The sequence below is a fragment of the Otolemur garnettii genome, unplaced genomic scaffold (genome assembly GCF_000181295.1).
Source record: "Otolemur garnettii isolate 467f Iridium unplaced genomic scaffold, OtoGar3 scaffold00317, whole genome shotgun sequence".
Lineage (NCBI taxonomy): Eukaryota > Metazoa > Chordata > Mammalia > Primates > Galagidae > Otolemur > Otolemur garnettii.
The window spans coordinates 219,628-235,007 of NW_003852712.1; the positions used below are offsets into that span (position 1 = coordinate 219,628).

The 15,380-nt window shown below is 46.6% G+C and overlaps 1 protein-coding gene across 1 annotated transcript in view; it reads right to left on the reverse strand.

Annotated features, from left to right (window-relative positions):
• Window positions 1–781: 781 nt before the first annotated feature.
• The window catches only part of ZSWIM9 (zinc finger SWIM-type containing 9), a 15,511-nt gene continuing 912 nt past the window's right edge, over window positions 782–15,380 (reverse strand). Inside the window, exons 2-3 of the mRNA XM_012813849.2 lie at window positions 10,069–10,381; window positions 782–3,229 (exon numbers count right to left, since the gene is read on the reverse strand). Coding sequence (XP_012669303.1) covers window positions 1,100–3,229; window positions 10,069–10,381 — 2,443 coding nt within the window. The 3' untranslated portion in view covers window positions 782–1,099. The remainder of the gene's footprint in view (window positions 3,230–10,068; window positions 10,382–15,380) is intronic.

Here is a 15,380-nt window from a genome sequence, read left to right on the forward strand (position 1 = left end):
TTCCTCAGTGTGGGTTCCCTTCTTACACAATGCCAAGGTTGTCCCTAGCAGGTTCATGCCTAACCATCTCATTCTTGGTTCTTTTAAGAGAAAACCTTTGTTAGAATCCTCCGACCCCTACCTCAGCAGACTTAATGGCCAGAACTAGATGACATGTTCATGCTTAAGCCAAGCACCAGAAAGGATGATATGCCTGAAGGTAGAACTAATGGATGTTAGGTTGCCACCCTGGCACATTGGTCCAGATGAGAATGAAGCCTGAACTATGATGAATTCATTGTGGCTCCTCCAAACATCTTCTCCAGAAGGCTTTGGTGAACGAAGGAATGCTGGACCATTTCAACCTTGCTCTAGATCTAGGCCTCCCACTCTCCCCTAGAAGCCAAGAACTCAGCATGGAAACCAAAATAATACTGTTTTATTCCAGTCTTGAAGCATGATAGTCCAAACAGTTCCCCCTCCCCGCCCCAGACTCCCAGTGCTTCCTCCTGCTATCTCCCAGGAACAGCCGACCAGAAGAAGAAGGGGTTCCAAGTCCCCAGGTCTTGGAAAAATACCAAAATCACTCCCTTATCCTCCCTCCCATCTTCTATACCTTTCCTTCCTCTTATCTCTTTTTTCTTCCCCATGCCTCCTCCATCCTTGTTCCCTTCTCCCCTCCCTCTCACCTCTCCTGCCTCCCTCTGCTTCTCCTCACCTCCCTCTTCTCTTGTCCTCTCTCCTCCACTTCTGCCCACCCTTCTTTCTCCCCTTACCCCTCCATCTGCCTTCTCATACCACACTTTCTCCTGTTGTCCAGCACCCCCCCACCCCCTTTTCCTTCGTTCTGCATTAGCCTGACCCTGTCTACACCTCTCAGATACATTTCCTCTCCTGAGGGAAGCCCTCAGAATCCACCCTGGTCATCAACACCTCCCCCACCTATGTCAGCTTCCCTTTGGATCCAGAGAGGCAAACTGCCAAGATGAGGTTCCTGGATGACCCAAGAGGTGGCCAGAGGGACTGGGCTGGTCTCCTGGGCCTCAGCCCTGTTATCTTTGGGATAGAAGAAAGCCCTCCTGCACTCACAGTGGAGTGAGGTAGTCAGGGACCCAAAGGGTCAGGGCTCTGGGGCTCTCCCCCAGCAATCCCTGAGGAGGTCCACATGGAATAAGGCTGCGCCAGTGAGGAGGCGTGCTGCAAAGAGGTGTCGGCAGGGCAGACGTCGCGCTGCATGGATTGAGCAGGTGCAGCGCGTCAGGGCCCCATCCAGATAGAAGTCTGAGGTGCCATCTTTAAGGGCAAAGCCAGCTCCAGTCCAGTGGAAACCCCGGGTCCCATGCTGCCTGGCAAAGGTGAGCTCCTCAGCTACTAGGTCTGCCAGCTCTGGTCCACAGGCTGCTCGGAATTTGGCCAGGGGCTCCCAATCCACCTCCTCCTCTCCTGAGGCCTGGCAGAGAGTCTTTGGTTCCCTTGAGCCTTCTCCTTCGCCTCCTTCCTGCAGGTTCTCACCTGCAGAACTCCTTGTCACTGCCCATTCTGGATGGCCTTCACATACAGTCCCCATGTAAGCACCACAAACAGCTCCATTCCCTAGCCCCAGACACCTCCCTCCTTTATCTTCCCACTCCATCCCTTTTCCTGCCCTGCTCTTGGCACTCAAATACTGGGCTCTTCCTCCATCCCCATTCTCCACACCTGTAACCCTTGTGTCCTCCAGCTGGACCAAAACTATGTCCTCGAAGCCCCTTCTTTTGACCCCCAATCTCACCCCCCTCTCATCTGCAATATCTGGCCCTCTCTTCTTTTCATCTCCCCACTGGGGCCCCCTTTGCTCTCCGTTCTCAGGGGCCAACTCCAGGGCCAGGGGCTTCTCCAAGTGGGTCCCCCTCCAGTTTCTGACTCCCAGCCCCCTACCTTTCTCTGCCTCCATCTGGGGCCCTTTCCACTCTCTGGTTTTCAAGTCACTTGCCCTTTCATTATGCAGCTGGGCCCTTCTCCAGGAGCTTCCTTCAAGACCCCTAACCCTCTCATACTCAAACTGGGTCCCCTTGTGATCTGGGATCTCCAATAGCCTACTCCTTCGATCCTGCAACTGGGCCGTCCTCCAGGTAAACCCTTCCAATCCTTTTAGGCCCTGCTCCTCCTCCTGGTCCCCCCTCCAGTCTCTGATCTCTGGCCCTTTCAAGTGCTCTTTCTCCAACTGGGACGCTCTCCAGACACTCCCTTCTAGCCCCTTCACCTTCCGGTTCTCCAACTGGACTCCTCTCCAATCTCTGATCTGTAGCCCCCTCCCCTTCTCGCTTTCTAACTGAGTCCCGCCCCTCTCTGTGATCTCGAGTCCTCTTGCCCTCTCTTTCTCCATCTGTGGCCCTCTCCAAATACTTCCTTCTTTCAGAGCCCTTCCCAGCTCCCCGGTCTCCAAGTTCCTCACTTTTTCATTTTCCACCTGGACCCCTGTCCCTGCTTCACCCTCCAGCCACTCCCCACCTCCGTCAGGACCCTCGGGCGCTGCCTCCCCAGCCGCATCAGCCCACTGCATGGCCACCAGGTCGCGAAGGCACTGAGCCACGCTGAGCGAGGGGCTAAGGCGACGCAACAGTCGGCGGCGGTGACTGCGGACCAGGGCGCACGCGTCCAGGTCCCGGGTTGCCTCGAAGGCGCAGAAGCGCACCCACATGTCCCGGCGGGGCTCCCAGTTACGCTCGAAGTAGTCGACGAAGGCGGCTGGGCTGTGGGCATACAGCTCCGTCAGGGCCTCGTCGTAGGCGGCGGGCGATGATGCCCCAGCCAGGCGGCACAGGCGCGGCCATAGGCCGGGGTCCTCGCAGCCGGCGCCACCCAGTTCCTGTGCCTTGCTGAACAACGTCTCGAGGCCCTGTGCTCGGCAGATCTGCACACGCGCGCAGGGCAACAGCTGGCGCAGGGCGGGCAGCTGGGCTGCCACCTCAGGCCCAGCTGTGAGGCAGCGCACGCGGCCCTTGACGTCAGGAGCGCTTTGCAACAGCGAAGCGAGCGCGAAGCGCAGCAAGCTTGGCGTGCCTGGGCGCGCCACGCAGCAGGCAGCCTGGCGAGCGCGCCCTGCGCCATCTACGCACAGCACGGCCACCAAGTCCAGCGCGCCCTGCAGCCCTGGCAGGCGGTCCACCAGGAGAATGCGCGGGAAGCGCCGCAGTAGCGCCCTGGTGCGCGACGTAAGGAAGAACACGGTCTCCACCACTGCCTGGTCTTCCACGAATACCAGCTTCACCTGTGAGAGGGGCGGGGAAGTAGGTCAGAGACCACCGGCTGGCCCCAGCCCAGCTCACTGCTCACTTACCCCCACCCTGTCCCCTTTTCAGGGAAAAGGGAACCCATTCATTTTTAGTACATACCCACTTGGTCAGCAAGAGGCAGTGCAGGGGGAGGGGAGAAATACGGACTCAGGACCCCGGTTGCCTGCATTTGAGATGCAGGCACCACTATAATAGCGATATGTTTTTTTGCACAGACGCTTTTAGCCTCTCTGAGCCTCCGTTCCCCCCCCCCCCGGGGAAACTGTTTATTCATTCCTTCCTGCGCTGAGAGGCAATCTAGGGTAGTGGTTCTCAAAATACAGGCCGTGGCCCAGCAGCACCAGGAGTTGCTGGGACTTTGTCAGAAGTTCAGCCTGGTTCAGTCAGAAGTTCTCCGGTTCAGTCTGGACTCAACTGAGTCTGAAACTCGAGGTAGGTCCCAGCAATCTGTGCTTTGCCAAGCCCTCCAGGGGATCTCCCTGCATGCTCCAATTTAAGGACCCTGGTAGTGGGAGTAAGCACAGACTGTGGAGGCAAATCCCCTAGTTGGAGTCCCACCCCTACCACTTCCTAACCGTGTGATTTAACCTGTCTGTGCCTCAGTATTCCCCTTAACCTCCATATTCCCTGAATCCCCTTTCTAGGAAGTGAATTCATTCCTTCATGCATCCTGAGGCAGGGCAGTAGTCAAAAGCATGGTCTCCGGGACCAGACTGCTTGGGTTGGGATCCTGGACCCCTGCTTCTTGTCTGTGTGGTTTTTGGCACTTTCCCTAAGCTCCATTTCATTTGGAGCTTGGAGTAAAATATTAATAAAGTACCTCTGTGATTGGAAGGACGAAATGCATTACAACATTTAGAACACTGCCTGGCACACCTACCATCACTATTATGTCTCATTTAACAAATAGAAAGCGCTCGCAAAGTGGTCATTATTACCGTAATTATCATCTCTGCCCAAACACCAGCTTCTCATAAAGGTCTCCTTTGATAATCCCAACAAAGACCTCATTTCTATCTGGTCCCTTGTGGCCCCAGCACTTACCATCCTCTAGGATATCATATCTTAATTTGCTGATTTAATCACTCTCTGTGTGACCTCCCTAAGATGTAAGCCCCACAAGGACAAGGATGTTCTCTTTGGCTTTTCCTGATACTTTGAAGGGTACCTGACCTAGAACAATAGCTCAATACATCCTAAATGAGTGAACTAATGTGAGGGTGTGTGGGGATATACAATAGCCACTTCTTTAGAGTGGAGGTTCAAGAACAGATTCCTGGATTTTCCTCTTATTGGCTGTGGGACTTTGGGCAAGTGACTTCCTCTCAATGAGCCTCAGTTTCCTTATCTGGTGAAATGGGAATGCCTATTTAACAGGGTCATGAAGGGGCTAAAATAAGAACATTTGTGACCTATGCTTCCAACAATGTTTGGCACATTTCAAATCCCAGCTATTATTACTCTTACTTGACCTCTCAGCCAGATTCAGCACAGTGATCCTGCCCCTCTTCCTGGAACACAGGTCTCTCTTGGCCTCTGTTGCTCCTCTTGGCTCCATTGCTCCCCTCTAAATAGAGCCCAGTCCTCAGCATTCTCCTCTCCCCGCTTCCCTATCTCAATGCTCTCCCAAAGTGATCTCTTCCAGTCACATGGCTTTTATTATTTCCAAGCTGAGAACTCCTAGGTCAGTACCTCAAAGCTCCAGACCCACCTAATCAACTGCCACTGCAGTAATCTAGCTTCTTGGACAGCTCATACACCCCTTGAGACTAACAGTCCAAAGTCACATTGATTCTCACAAGCCCACGCCCTCAACCTGTTCCTCCTTGGATGGCCCCATTATAGTCAACCACTCCACCATCTACTCCATAACTCAGGCCCTAGCACTCAGGGTTGATGCTCACTCCCTGCATTTAATCCAACCCCAAGCCTAGAAACATCCCTCAGCTGTTCCAGAATCTGACCACTTCTCCCCACCCTCTGGGTTACACCCTGGTTGGAGGCACCAACATCTCCCACTTGGATGTCTGTAGCTGCCTCCTCAGTAGGCTTCCTAGTCCTGCCCTCGCTCCCTTGTCTGTCTCCCATATGGCTGCTAGAGGGGCATTTTTAAAACTCCGATCAGATTGGTCCTCCTCTGCTAGAAAACCCTTCCCAGGACTTCCCATCACGCTGGAGTAAAATCAAAAGGCACTCAGGCCCTTTGACCTCATTTTCTGTTTCTCAGTCACTGTGGCTTCATCATGATTGTGAAACAGCCACTTGACAGAGAGGGGAGATTAGCAGCTATTATCCAGGACCCCTGTCCCCCTGTACTTAGCCAGCTGCTATGGCTTCATCAGCCAGTCCCTTCGAGAGCTAGCTCGCAGCTGCAGAAGCAGGATTTGATCCAGTTTAACTACAGATCTCTCCACAAATCATTCTGCCATAATCCAACATCATCCTATAAGACCATTTGAAAAGGAGTGCATAGTACTCAGATTGAAAAAAAAAAAATTCCATCTAGATCATTATAAAAACCTCTATTTTAAAAAGAGTCTAACAGAGACCAGAAGTCCAAAGAGAGTAAGGAAATTGCTTTCCTAAGCCTGAAATCATATATCTAGCACCTCAAATAGTATTGTAATTCAATACATTTTACAAAAAGCCTAGTAAGCTTACCACTGAATTAGTTCCAACACTGCTATAATTTTTTTCAACCATCATTGATTTTGATGCTACTACTTTATGATTTAATTTCTCTCAGATGTTCAATCTAGACCTGCTCTGTCCAATATGGTAGCTACTAGTTACATGTAGCTGTTTACATTTAATTAAAATTTAAAATTTATAAAAATGGAGTTCCTTGTCACACTAACAATATTTCAAGTGCTCAGTAGACACGTGAGGCCAGTGGCTACCCTACAGTATAGCACGGTTCTGGAACCTTCCCATCATTATAGAAAGTTCTAATAGACAGCACTGGTCTAGAAATTAAATACAAATGTCAGATAAGATGAGCTTTTTTTAAAAGTATATATTTCTATAGAATTAGGTAAATTTGTATTTTTCTCCTTGGGAGTCAGGATAAGAGAAAAGTGAAGACAACAAAACATTATTTGACTTGAGATTGCTCCAAAACTGGCAAGCATTTAATTAATTAGAAGCCAACTTCCATTCTTAAAGAGAAAACACAGATTCCTAATCTTGGTTTATCTTCTGTGGAGATTCAAATTCACATTATTCTTTTGTACTAGCTGTGTTAATTTACACACCAGCTGTGTGAATTAGGGGAATTGTGTAAACTTCTCTGTGCCTTAGTTCCCATCTGCAAAGGTGGGGAGCATAATTGCATCTATCTGGTAAAGCTGTTATAAGGATTAAATTAGTTAATCCACACAAGGCATGTAAAACAATGCCTGGCATGAGGTCAGCACTCTGAGTTAGCCAGACTTGTTATTACTATTACCTGAGCCTGGATGCATACTCAAGAGAAAGGCTGATGGGACTGGGTTCTTCTATTCCAGTGGTTCTCAACCTTCCTAATGCTGTGGCCCTTTAATACAGTTCCTGTGGGTGGCGACCCACAGGTTGAGAAACTCTGTTCTATTCAAATGAAGGTCATTCTTTAGAGGGAAGGATTATCTTCTATATATTGCAAAAATGTAAATTGAGGCTGAAAGGGTTCATATGTACATTAATGGATCAACTTGCAAACCTGGGTTGTCCAAACCCTGCACATTCTAAAGAAAAGTTGGGTCTTGCCCAGTTCCTAGGAAGTACTCTTAACCCTTGTTGTCCTGCCTGTTAACATTGTTCTGTTCACCCATAGCCTTAGGCCACATCAGCTAGTCTATGGCAACAATATGACTTATGATGGGAGCCTTGGGCCACCCAGATAGCCCATGCCAACATTATGATTTACGGTGGGAGCCTTGGGCCAAGCAGTATCAGTTTGACCTTTGAAAGGGCTGAAAACTGAGGTCAGCCATGTCTATGTGACTGACCCACAATGAAAACCTTGAACACCAAGGCTCAAGTGAGCCTCCCTAGTTGGCAATATTCCTTATGTGTTATAACACATCATTGCTGGGAGAATAAAGCACTGTCTGTGAGAGTCCACTGAGAGGACAACTAGAAGCTCACACATGGTCTCTCTTGGACTCCTCCTATGTGCCTTTACCCTTTGCTGATTTTAACCCTGTCCTGTTACAGTTGCTGTAATAAACTGTACCTGTGAATGTTATAATCTTTCTGAATTCTATGAGTCCTTCTAGTGAATCACTGCACCTCGAGGTAGTTTTAGGGACCCCCAATTATGCCAAGGGTGTGACTTGCCCAAGATCATGGAGCTAATTAAGTGGTGGGGCTAGGATTCAAGTCTAAGCTATTAGGAATGGTTGAGGGGAAGCAGGGAGTCAAGGAAGATGTGTGGGTGATACATAAATGGTGTGGTGACATTTGATGAATACATATAAATGAGTATATTTTTCTACCAAATATTTACTGAGCCTGAGTGATATGCTGAGTGATGTTCAGGCATTAAGGAGAGCAAATTAGAGTGGGAGGAGCCAGCCAGCAAACCAAAGATGAACATAAAGGTTTCAGGTGTGAGAGTGCTATAGCCATTAACAATGCAGAAACTAACAGAAGCAGTTTCTCTGAGCCAGGCACAGTTCCAAGCAGCAACCCTTTCAATACTTACAACAGCGCTGTAAGAGAGATACCGTTATTATTATCTCTCTTTGTCAGATGGGAAAACTTAGGCACAGAGCTTCACTTGTTCGCTTGGGGTCACCCAGGTAGTAATTGGCAGAGCTAGGATTTGAACTCATGCAGCTTGGGCCCAAGGTTTGTGTTCCTGACCACTATACCCCCATGGTCTTTGCAAAGTGATCAGACAGGCCTGACTCAGATGCTTCCTGCTTGAGCCACACAGTGGACAGCAGTGCAGACATAGAGAAGCCCAGGGAGGAGAGATTTTAAAGAACAGATAACACTTGAGATGCAAGTTTCATCTCAGACACACCATCAGTGGCACGGGATCTATCTACCACAGATGGCAAAATCCACAAACATTAATGTCAGAAACCACACCACTTACTACTTTCCATCCACACCTTTTTCTATATGTGAATATATCCTTCCTTTATCATGTGATCAGAATTATACTATTCTCTAGGAAGGCTAGAATTGCTGGAGAGGGACCGGAGCTTCATTTTCAAACTGGGCAATAGAATAACAGTGAAGGCCATGGGCCTGGATCAAGACTGTGGGTCTGAACCCCACCTCTGTCAATGAGGAGCTGTGTGATTGAAGGCCAGTTACTTGACCTCTCTGGGCTTCAGTTTCCTTGTTTGTAAAATGAAAACAATGGTTTTCATTACAAAGCTCTCTGGTAAGAATTAAATTACAATATGTAAACCACTTAGTGTAGTGTCTGGCACATAGTAGGTACCGATAAACAGTAGCTAACATCATTAATACTGTGTGTGGACAGAGGCCTGGGCTTGGGTTGGTGGCTTGAATGGGAGCTGGTCACTAGGCACCATATAAACTAGCCAGCCCAAACTAATGGGACTAAACTAATTAGTTTAAGCTAATCAGCCTAAACCAATCACATTAAACTACCCACACTAAACCAATCAATCTAAATCACTCAGACTAAGCTGATCAAACTAAACTATCAGATTGAGCTAATCAGACAATGGGCAGGTGACTTTTAGCTGCCACTATAAGCAGCCCTAAGAACCCATTTCTGTTCCAATAGCCACCCAATTATCATTTGGCAACTAAAAACAAAGAAAGCATTTTGATAACATTTTTGTTTTTTCTTGGAGTAAGAAATTAGGACAAATTCTTAAATGATTCTCAAATTATTCATTTCTTTTACGTCCACCCCAAATCTGAAGTTTGATCAAAGCTGCACAAAGACTCTGGAGCAGCATTCTCATTGTTCCTCCAACACACCAAGCTTACTCCAGGCTCCAGGCCTTTGCACTGGCTGTTACCCTGACTTGGAACTCTCTTCCCTCTAGTGAAAGAATGGGTGTCCCTTCCTTGCATTCTGTCTCCTTTGCTTCACTATGATTTGTCAAAGAGGCCTTTCCTGACCACTCAAAATATCTCTTACAACTGTCCCTCTCCAAGTCTTCACTTTATTCTCCCTGGTTATACTCATCATTCCATTATTCTATCCCATTATATGACATAGCACCTTCTAATTCTTAAATCTGGGTGGTATTTCACATTGTGAACATTCACCAACAATATATTTATCATTTGTGCATTTTCTAATTCTATAATTCAATTAAAAATTTAAATAACGCTTGCTATCATTTAGGCTCCCTCCGAGCACCCAAACCTGGTGACATTTGAATTGTGTTTGTCCATTGGTGGTTGGTTTCTACCACCAGAACTGCAAGTTAGTTCTAGCAAGTAGTTCTGGAAGGTAGGCAATAGCCATAATGGCTATTTAAATTTCACTTAATTAAAATGCAAGCAGCTCCTCAGTCATACTGGCCACTTTTCAAGTGTTCAACAGTCACATGTGGCTGGTTCCATAGTCACATATTCTATCCATACTGAACAGAATCACAGAATATTTCCATCATGGAGGAAAGTTCTATTGGACATCGCTACACTTGAAGGTGAGTTCTCTGAGGGCAGGGACCATACTGTCTTATTCACTGCTGCATCCCTGATGGCTCAGTAGGTACTTATCACACGAATGAATGGATGAATGTAGGGAAGGAGTGAGGGAAGAATGGGAGGATGAATGACCCACAAGGTGTGGCTCTCCCGCGCCCCCATCCTGCCTCTCCCAAAACCCCACCTTGGCTTCAGGGTCCGTACGGAAGAGCCCCTCGAGCACGTGCAGGGCATCCAGGACACCGTGGTCACGGCCCTTGCAGTAGGAGAGCAGGCGGCGCACATCATCCGGGGCCACGAACTGCTTGGAGATCTGGTTGGTGGTACGCACAGGCAGGCAGGAGTTGGCCAGCAGGTGGCCTGGGCGGAAGTAATAGGCGAACTCTAGCGGGCAGGCTGGGTGCGAGTGGGTCAGCTGGCACTCCGTCACTACCAGGCGGTCCCGCAGCGGGCTCAGCTTGACGATGATGAAGGCCGGGCAGCCGCGCTGGGGGGGCCTGCGGGAGGAACGACCATGGCCGTCGTCACATCCCTCTGTTGCCCTTTTCTTTCTTTCCTTTTTCCCTTTTTTAAAAATTAATATTTTTTGAAGCATATACGAGGGCATAGTGCCTTAAGAATGAATCAGCTGTGTGACCTTGGGCAAGTCATTTCAAGTCCCCGTGCCTCAGTTTCCCCACAGGTTAAAGGAAGGTAGCAATCATCAAATCTTCCTCATAGGATTGTTGTGAGGATGAAAAGAGTTGATATACATAAAGCACTTAATAACTGTGTCTGGAACATGATAAGCATTATGTGCTTGCTAAAATTCTATACCTACCATCCTCAGTTCTATCAAAAGTGAATGAATGTTTTATTACATTTACCTTAAAATTTTTTCAGAAATAAAACATTGAGACAGTCCTGTATCTGCTTCTGGTTTAGCAATAACATTGCAAGTTGAGGTCTTCTCTGAACCCTACCCTAACAAATTCTTCTCCTTTAGCCATTACCAAAAATGTGTACTTAGCATGTCTACATACATTTTTATGCACTCATAAGCAAAAGAAGACATATTTCTATGTTTTTAAACTTTGTATATGCAAAGAGGTGCTCAAACTTTGTATGCACTCATAAGCAAAAGAAGACATATTTCCATGTTTTTAAACTTTGTATATGCAAAGAGGTGCTCATTAAGGAAATAACAAATTAAAACCCAAAGGAAGTACCACTGCACACCAGTAGAAAGGCCAAAAAAAAAAAAAAAAAGAGACTAATAGTATCAAGTGTTGATGAGGATGTGGAGCAACTGGAACTCTCACACATCACTGATGGGGGTGTAAAATGATACTACCACCCTGGAAAATTATATGGCAGTATCTACTAAAACTGATCCTATGCCTCTTCTGTGACCCAGTGACTGCCTTATTTAAAGGAATAAAATTAAAGCAAATTTAAAAATATATATATCATTAATAAATAAAATACAATGTACAGCCAGCATGTTGGTATCAGGTGGAAGCCAACTGAATTGCCAACATACAACCATTTGTGATTTACCCAAAATAGAAATTCCATAGGATTCCAACACAGTACATTTTTCAAGAATAATTCATGGGCTGTTGACAAACTCTTGGGTCTAGTCTCTTTCAATCTAGTGTTTCAGTCCCTTGCTCAGAGAGGCTACCTCTTCTGTGAAGCCACCCTCTCTGAGTACCATATTCTCTCCATAGAGCCCGGTATCTCACATAGCCATCTAGTGGTACCTCAACACATCACTTTTGCAATTGTTCTCCACCTATTTGGGAGAATGCCACCTCTTTCTAAAAGCAAACTGCACACACAGGAATTTTTGTCTGTTTTTGTTGGTCTCTGCCTCCCGAGCACCTAGCACCTGGAGGTGCTCAGTAAATACATCATGACTGAATAAATCTCAGTCACCTGGACACACTGACAATCCTGCTCTGCCGTATAGTTTCCATTCCTTCAAAAACATCCATCACCAACTCCTGCACACTATGCCTCCCATTTTCACTGCAGCCAACCTACTATTTCTTTCCTCCTTCATGAAACATTCTTCTTTCTCCCTTCTTTTCACCTAGTCAACAACTACTTATTCTTTAGGCCTCATACCATCATCTCCTCCAGGAATCTTTCTCTGACCATCCTCAGGCTTGGGCACATTCCACCCATCAGACACTAACATGGCAATCTCATTTGTAACCATCTGTCATGTATGCTTCCCACAGAAGCCCCAGCATTTAAAATGTACACTTTGCACATAGTAGGGTCTCAAAACATACCCCTGGATGAATGGACTGATGCCTAGAACACAGAAATTGTAAGTGCTAGCACATAGTAGGGTCTCAAAACATACCCCTGGATGAATGGCTGATGTCTAGAACATAGAAATTTTAAGTGCTAGCACATTTAACTCTCATGCTTATAACCCATGACTAAAATAAAGATGAAAGGAAGGAAAAAAAGAAAGAAGGAAAGATATAAAAAGAGAGGTGATAGAGTGGTAATTAAAGGCATGGGCTTTGTGGTCAGACTGTGGTGGTCCAAATTCCAGTTTTCCCTCTTAGCAGCTGTGGTACTCTGGGAAAGTCCTTTAACCACTCTGTGCCTCAGTTTTCTCATCTGGGAAATAGGGCTAGTTATAAAACTGGCCTCATAGGCTTGTCAGGAGGACTGAAGAGGATTAAACTATACAAAGTGGTTAGAAAAGAGGCTGGTGCATAATAAAACATCAAGAAATGGTAGGTGCTACTTTCAAAATATTTTTTTTTCTTCTACAAGTACCATTGCTTTGCTTTATCTTGCTGCACTGCACTCACCCACATTTATTTTTGATCTTTAAGCCTTTCAATTTGTGCTTTCAAAGGCTGGTGTATGTTGGGAAGCATTGAGCAATTCTGTTCTAGAGAAGGAAGTGCTGAGAGAGGGACAGAGAGGAACTGGAGCTGGATGGCTGACGTTTCACAGACAATAACTTGGAGGGGGTCACTGGGGAACCTCTGGCAAGGAGGAGCCAAAAAGAAAGTCTGCCTGAGTTCCTTGGATCCTCAGCCCCTGCCTCCTCCCTGGCATCCATCTTCAGCCAGACCATCTCCCAATCTCCCACATAGACCCAGAGGGATCTTCCTCCATTCAGAGCTGATCTTTCTCAGAGCCCTCTGGGGTTCCCCAGCACCCCCAAAATAAGGTCCCACCTCCTGGACTCAGCCCTGCCAGGTCCAGGCCTTGATACCATTTCAGTCTTCCTTTTCTTACCTACTAATTTCTTCAGCCTCAGGCTTCAGCCCATGGGCTTTCCCTGGGCTGTGACACTGGAGAGGCTCTACCTTGAGTACCTGGGGGTATGGTAAGCAGCCCAGAAATGAGTCTGCATCATAGTTCCAGAACCAGTTCATCAACCACGTCCCTGCTGCACTCCCCATCCAGGCACCACTTCATCATTTACCTAATCACCATCCCTGAACCTAGGGCACTGTCCTCAACCACTTCACAGCCCTACCTTTCCCACTCCCCTGGTTCTCTATTTGTATAACACTTGGAACAGGTTGGGCACAGTGGCTCATGTAATCCTGGGAGGCTGAGGCAGGTGGATTACTTGAGCTCACGACTTCAAGACCAGTCTGAGCAAGAGCAACACCCCATCTCTAAAAGTAACCAAGCATTGTGGTGGGCACCTGTAGTCCCTGCTACTTGGAAAGCTAAGTCAAGAGGATAGCTTAAGTCCAAGAGTTTGAGATTGCTTTGAGTTATGATGCCATGGCACTTTACTGAAGGCAACAAAGTGAGACTCTGAACACTGGGGACAGTATCTGCACATAGGAAAAACGATGTGTTTTTAAGTCAAATACTGTACATATATAAACATACAAACAAAATCCTTCAAAGTTCTGGTTATTGGTTACCGCCTTCAGGAAGCCTTCCAGAACCACACATTAATCCCTCAGTTGCAGCTGACCATTCAATTTCTGTCCTCCTCCAATCTACTCCCATCAACATCGTTCTCCCTACTGTAGGCTACTATTTGTACTTCTTTTTTTTTATTTTTTTTTATTTTTTGATCTGTCTCCTCCATTATGTTCTGAGCTGTTCTGGGGAGGGCCCTGACCCACCAGCACTGGGTTCCAAATGCCCAGGAAAGAACAGTCACACAGTAGATGCTCGATAACTACTTGTTACACTGGACTGGGTTCTGTTTACAAGAAGAGATTCTAGATTAGTCTTGAGCTTCTTGTAAGCTCTAACATTCCAGATTTCCATGTCATTATGTATTTGTCATTATGCCACTTTCAGATCTCTGAGTCTCTGTTTCTAAAGTAGTGAGCAAATTCAAGAAAATGGTAATCCCACAATAAATGTTTAAATAACTATGGGTGAGAACAGCTGTTAAAGAGTGTGCCCACTCTGTGCTGGATATTTTTTTGGAATAATTTACATTCATTAACTCATTTAATCTTCATAACGCCTATAAGACAGATGAGATTATGCTCCCCAATTCCCAAGTGAGGAAACTGAAGCCCAGAAAGGTACAGTTACTTGCTCAGTAGCACTAGCTATTCATCAGTGGAGCAATGGCTCCTCAGTCTGCTTTTGAATCATCAGCTGTCCTGTGTTCTAGGCACCACAGTAAATGCCTTTCTTCTGCATGTTCTCACTGTATCCTCACAACAGCCCCATTAAGTAGATACCACAATAACCCCATTTCAGAGAAGAGAAAACTGAGGCTTGGAGATGTGAAGTCCATTGCCCAAAGATACACATCCAGGTAGTAGAGCCCATCTTGGGCAGCTTGAAGGCAGAGCCTGTGTTCTTAAGCACTTTGATCTTGTCTATGATTTCCCAACAAAAGATTTCAAACTCATACCTGCATAGGCCAGGTTGGCAAAATAAGGAAATGACAGTGCTAAGTATGAGGCAGCAAAGCAATGGGGTCAGGAGCAAACCTGAGCACTGAAGAACCATCTAACAACAGTGGCCATCTGCCACGTGGAAATATGGGCTCACCTTCTCTTATGTTTCAATGGACGCTGGAAACTCAATATTGCATGGGTAACCATCCCAGATTAAAATTGGAGGTTATTAAAATATTCCTGGCTCTCTTAGATTCCTCACCTGTTCCTCCTTATAGAATTACATAGTTGTAGGGAACTACCCATGAATTTATTGTTTTAACATCAGTTTTCCTGTCCTCTCTGAAAGTTCTAGGGGGGACAGAAATTTTTGTTACTCCTTCCTCTTCCCCCCAAAATATTCCCAGCTCCCAGCATGGGACCTTTTGTGCCTGTGTGGCTTTCCCTGAAGTTCAGTCTCTCAATCTGTTCTCTTTGTATGTGTGTAAAACCTGGCTTTCCTGTTTCCCCTGCCCTCTCTGGTGTCTCTGACTCCATATCTCCTGTTTCTGAAAATTTCTGTGCCTTTTTTTCTCTCTCTTGGGAGACAGGCACTCATTGCCTCTCTAAGTATCTCTATTAAAATCTATAGGTTTTTTTTTTTTTTTTT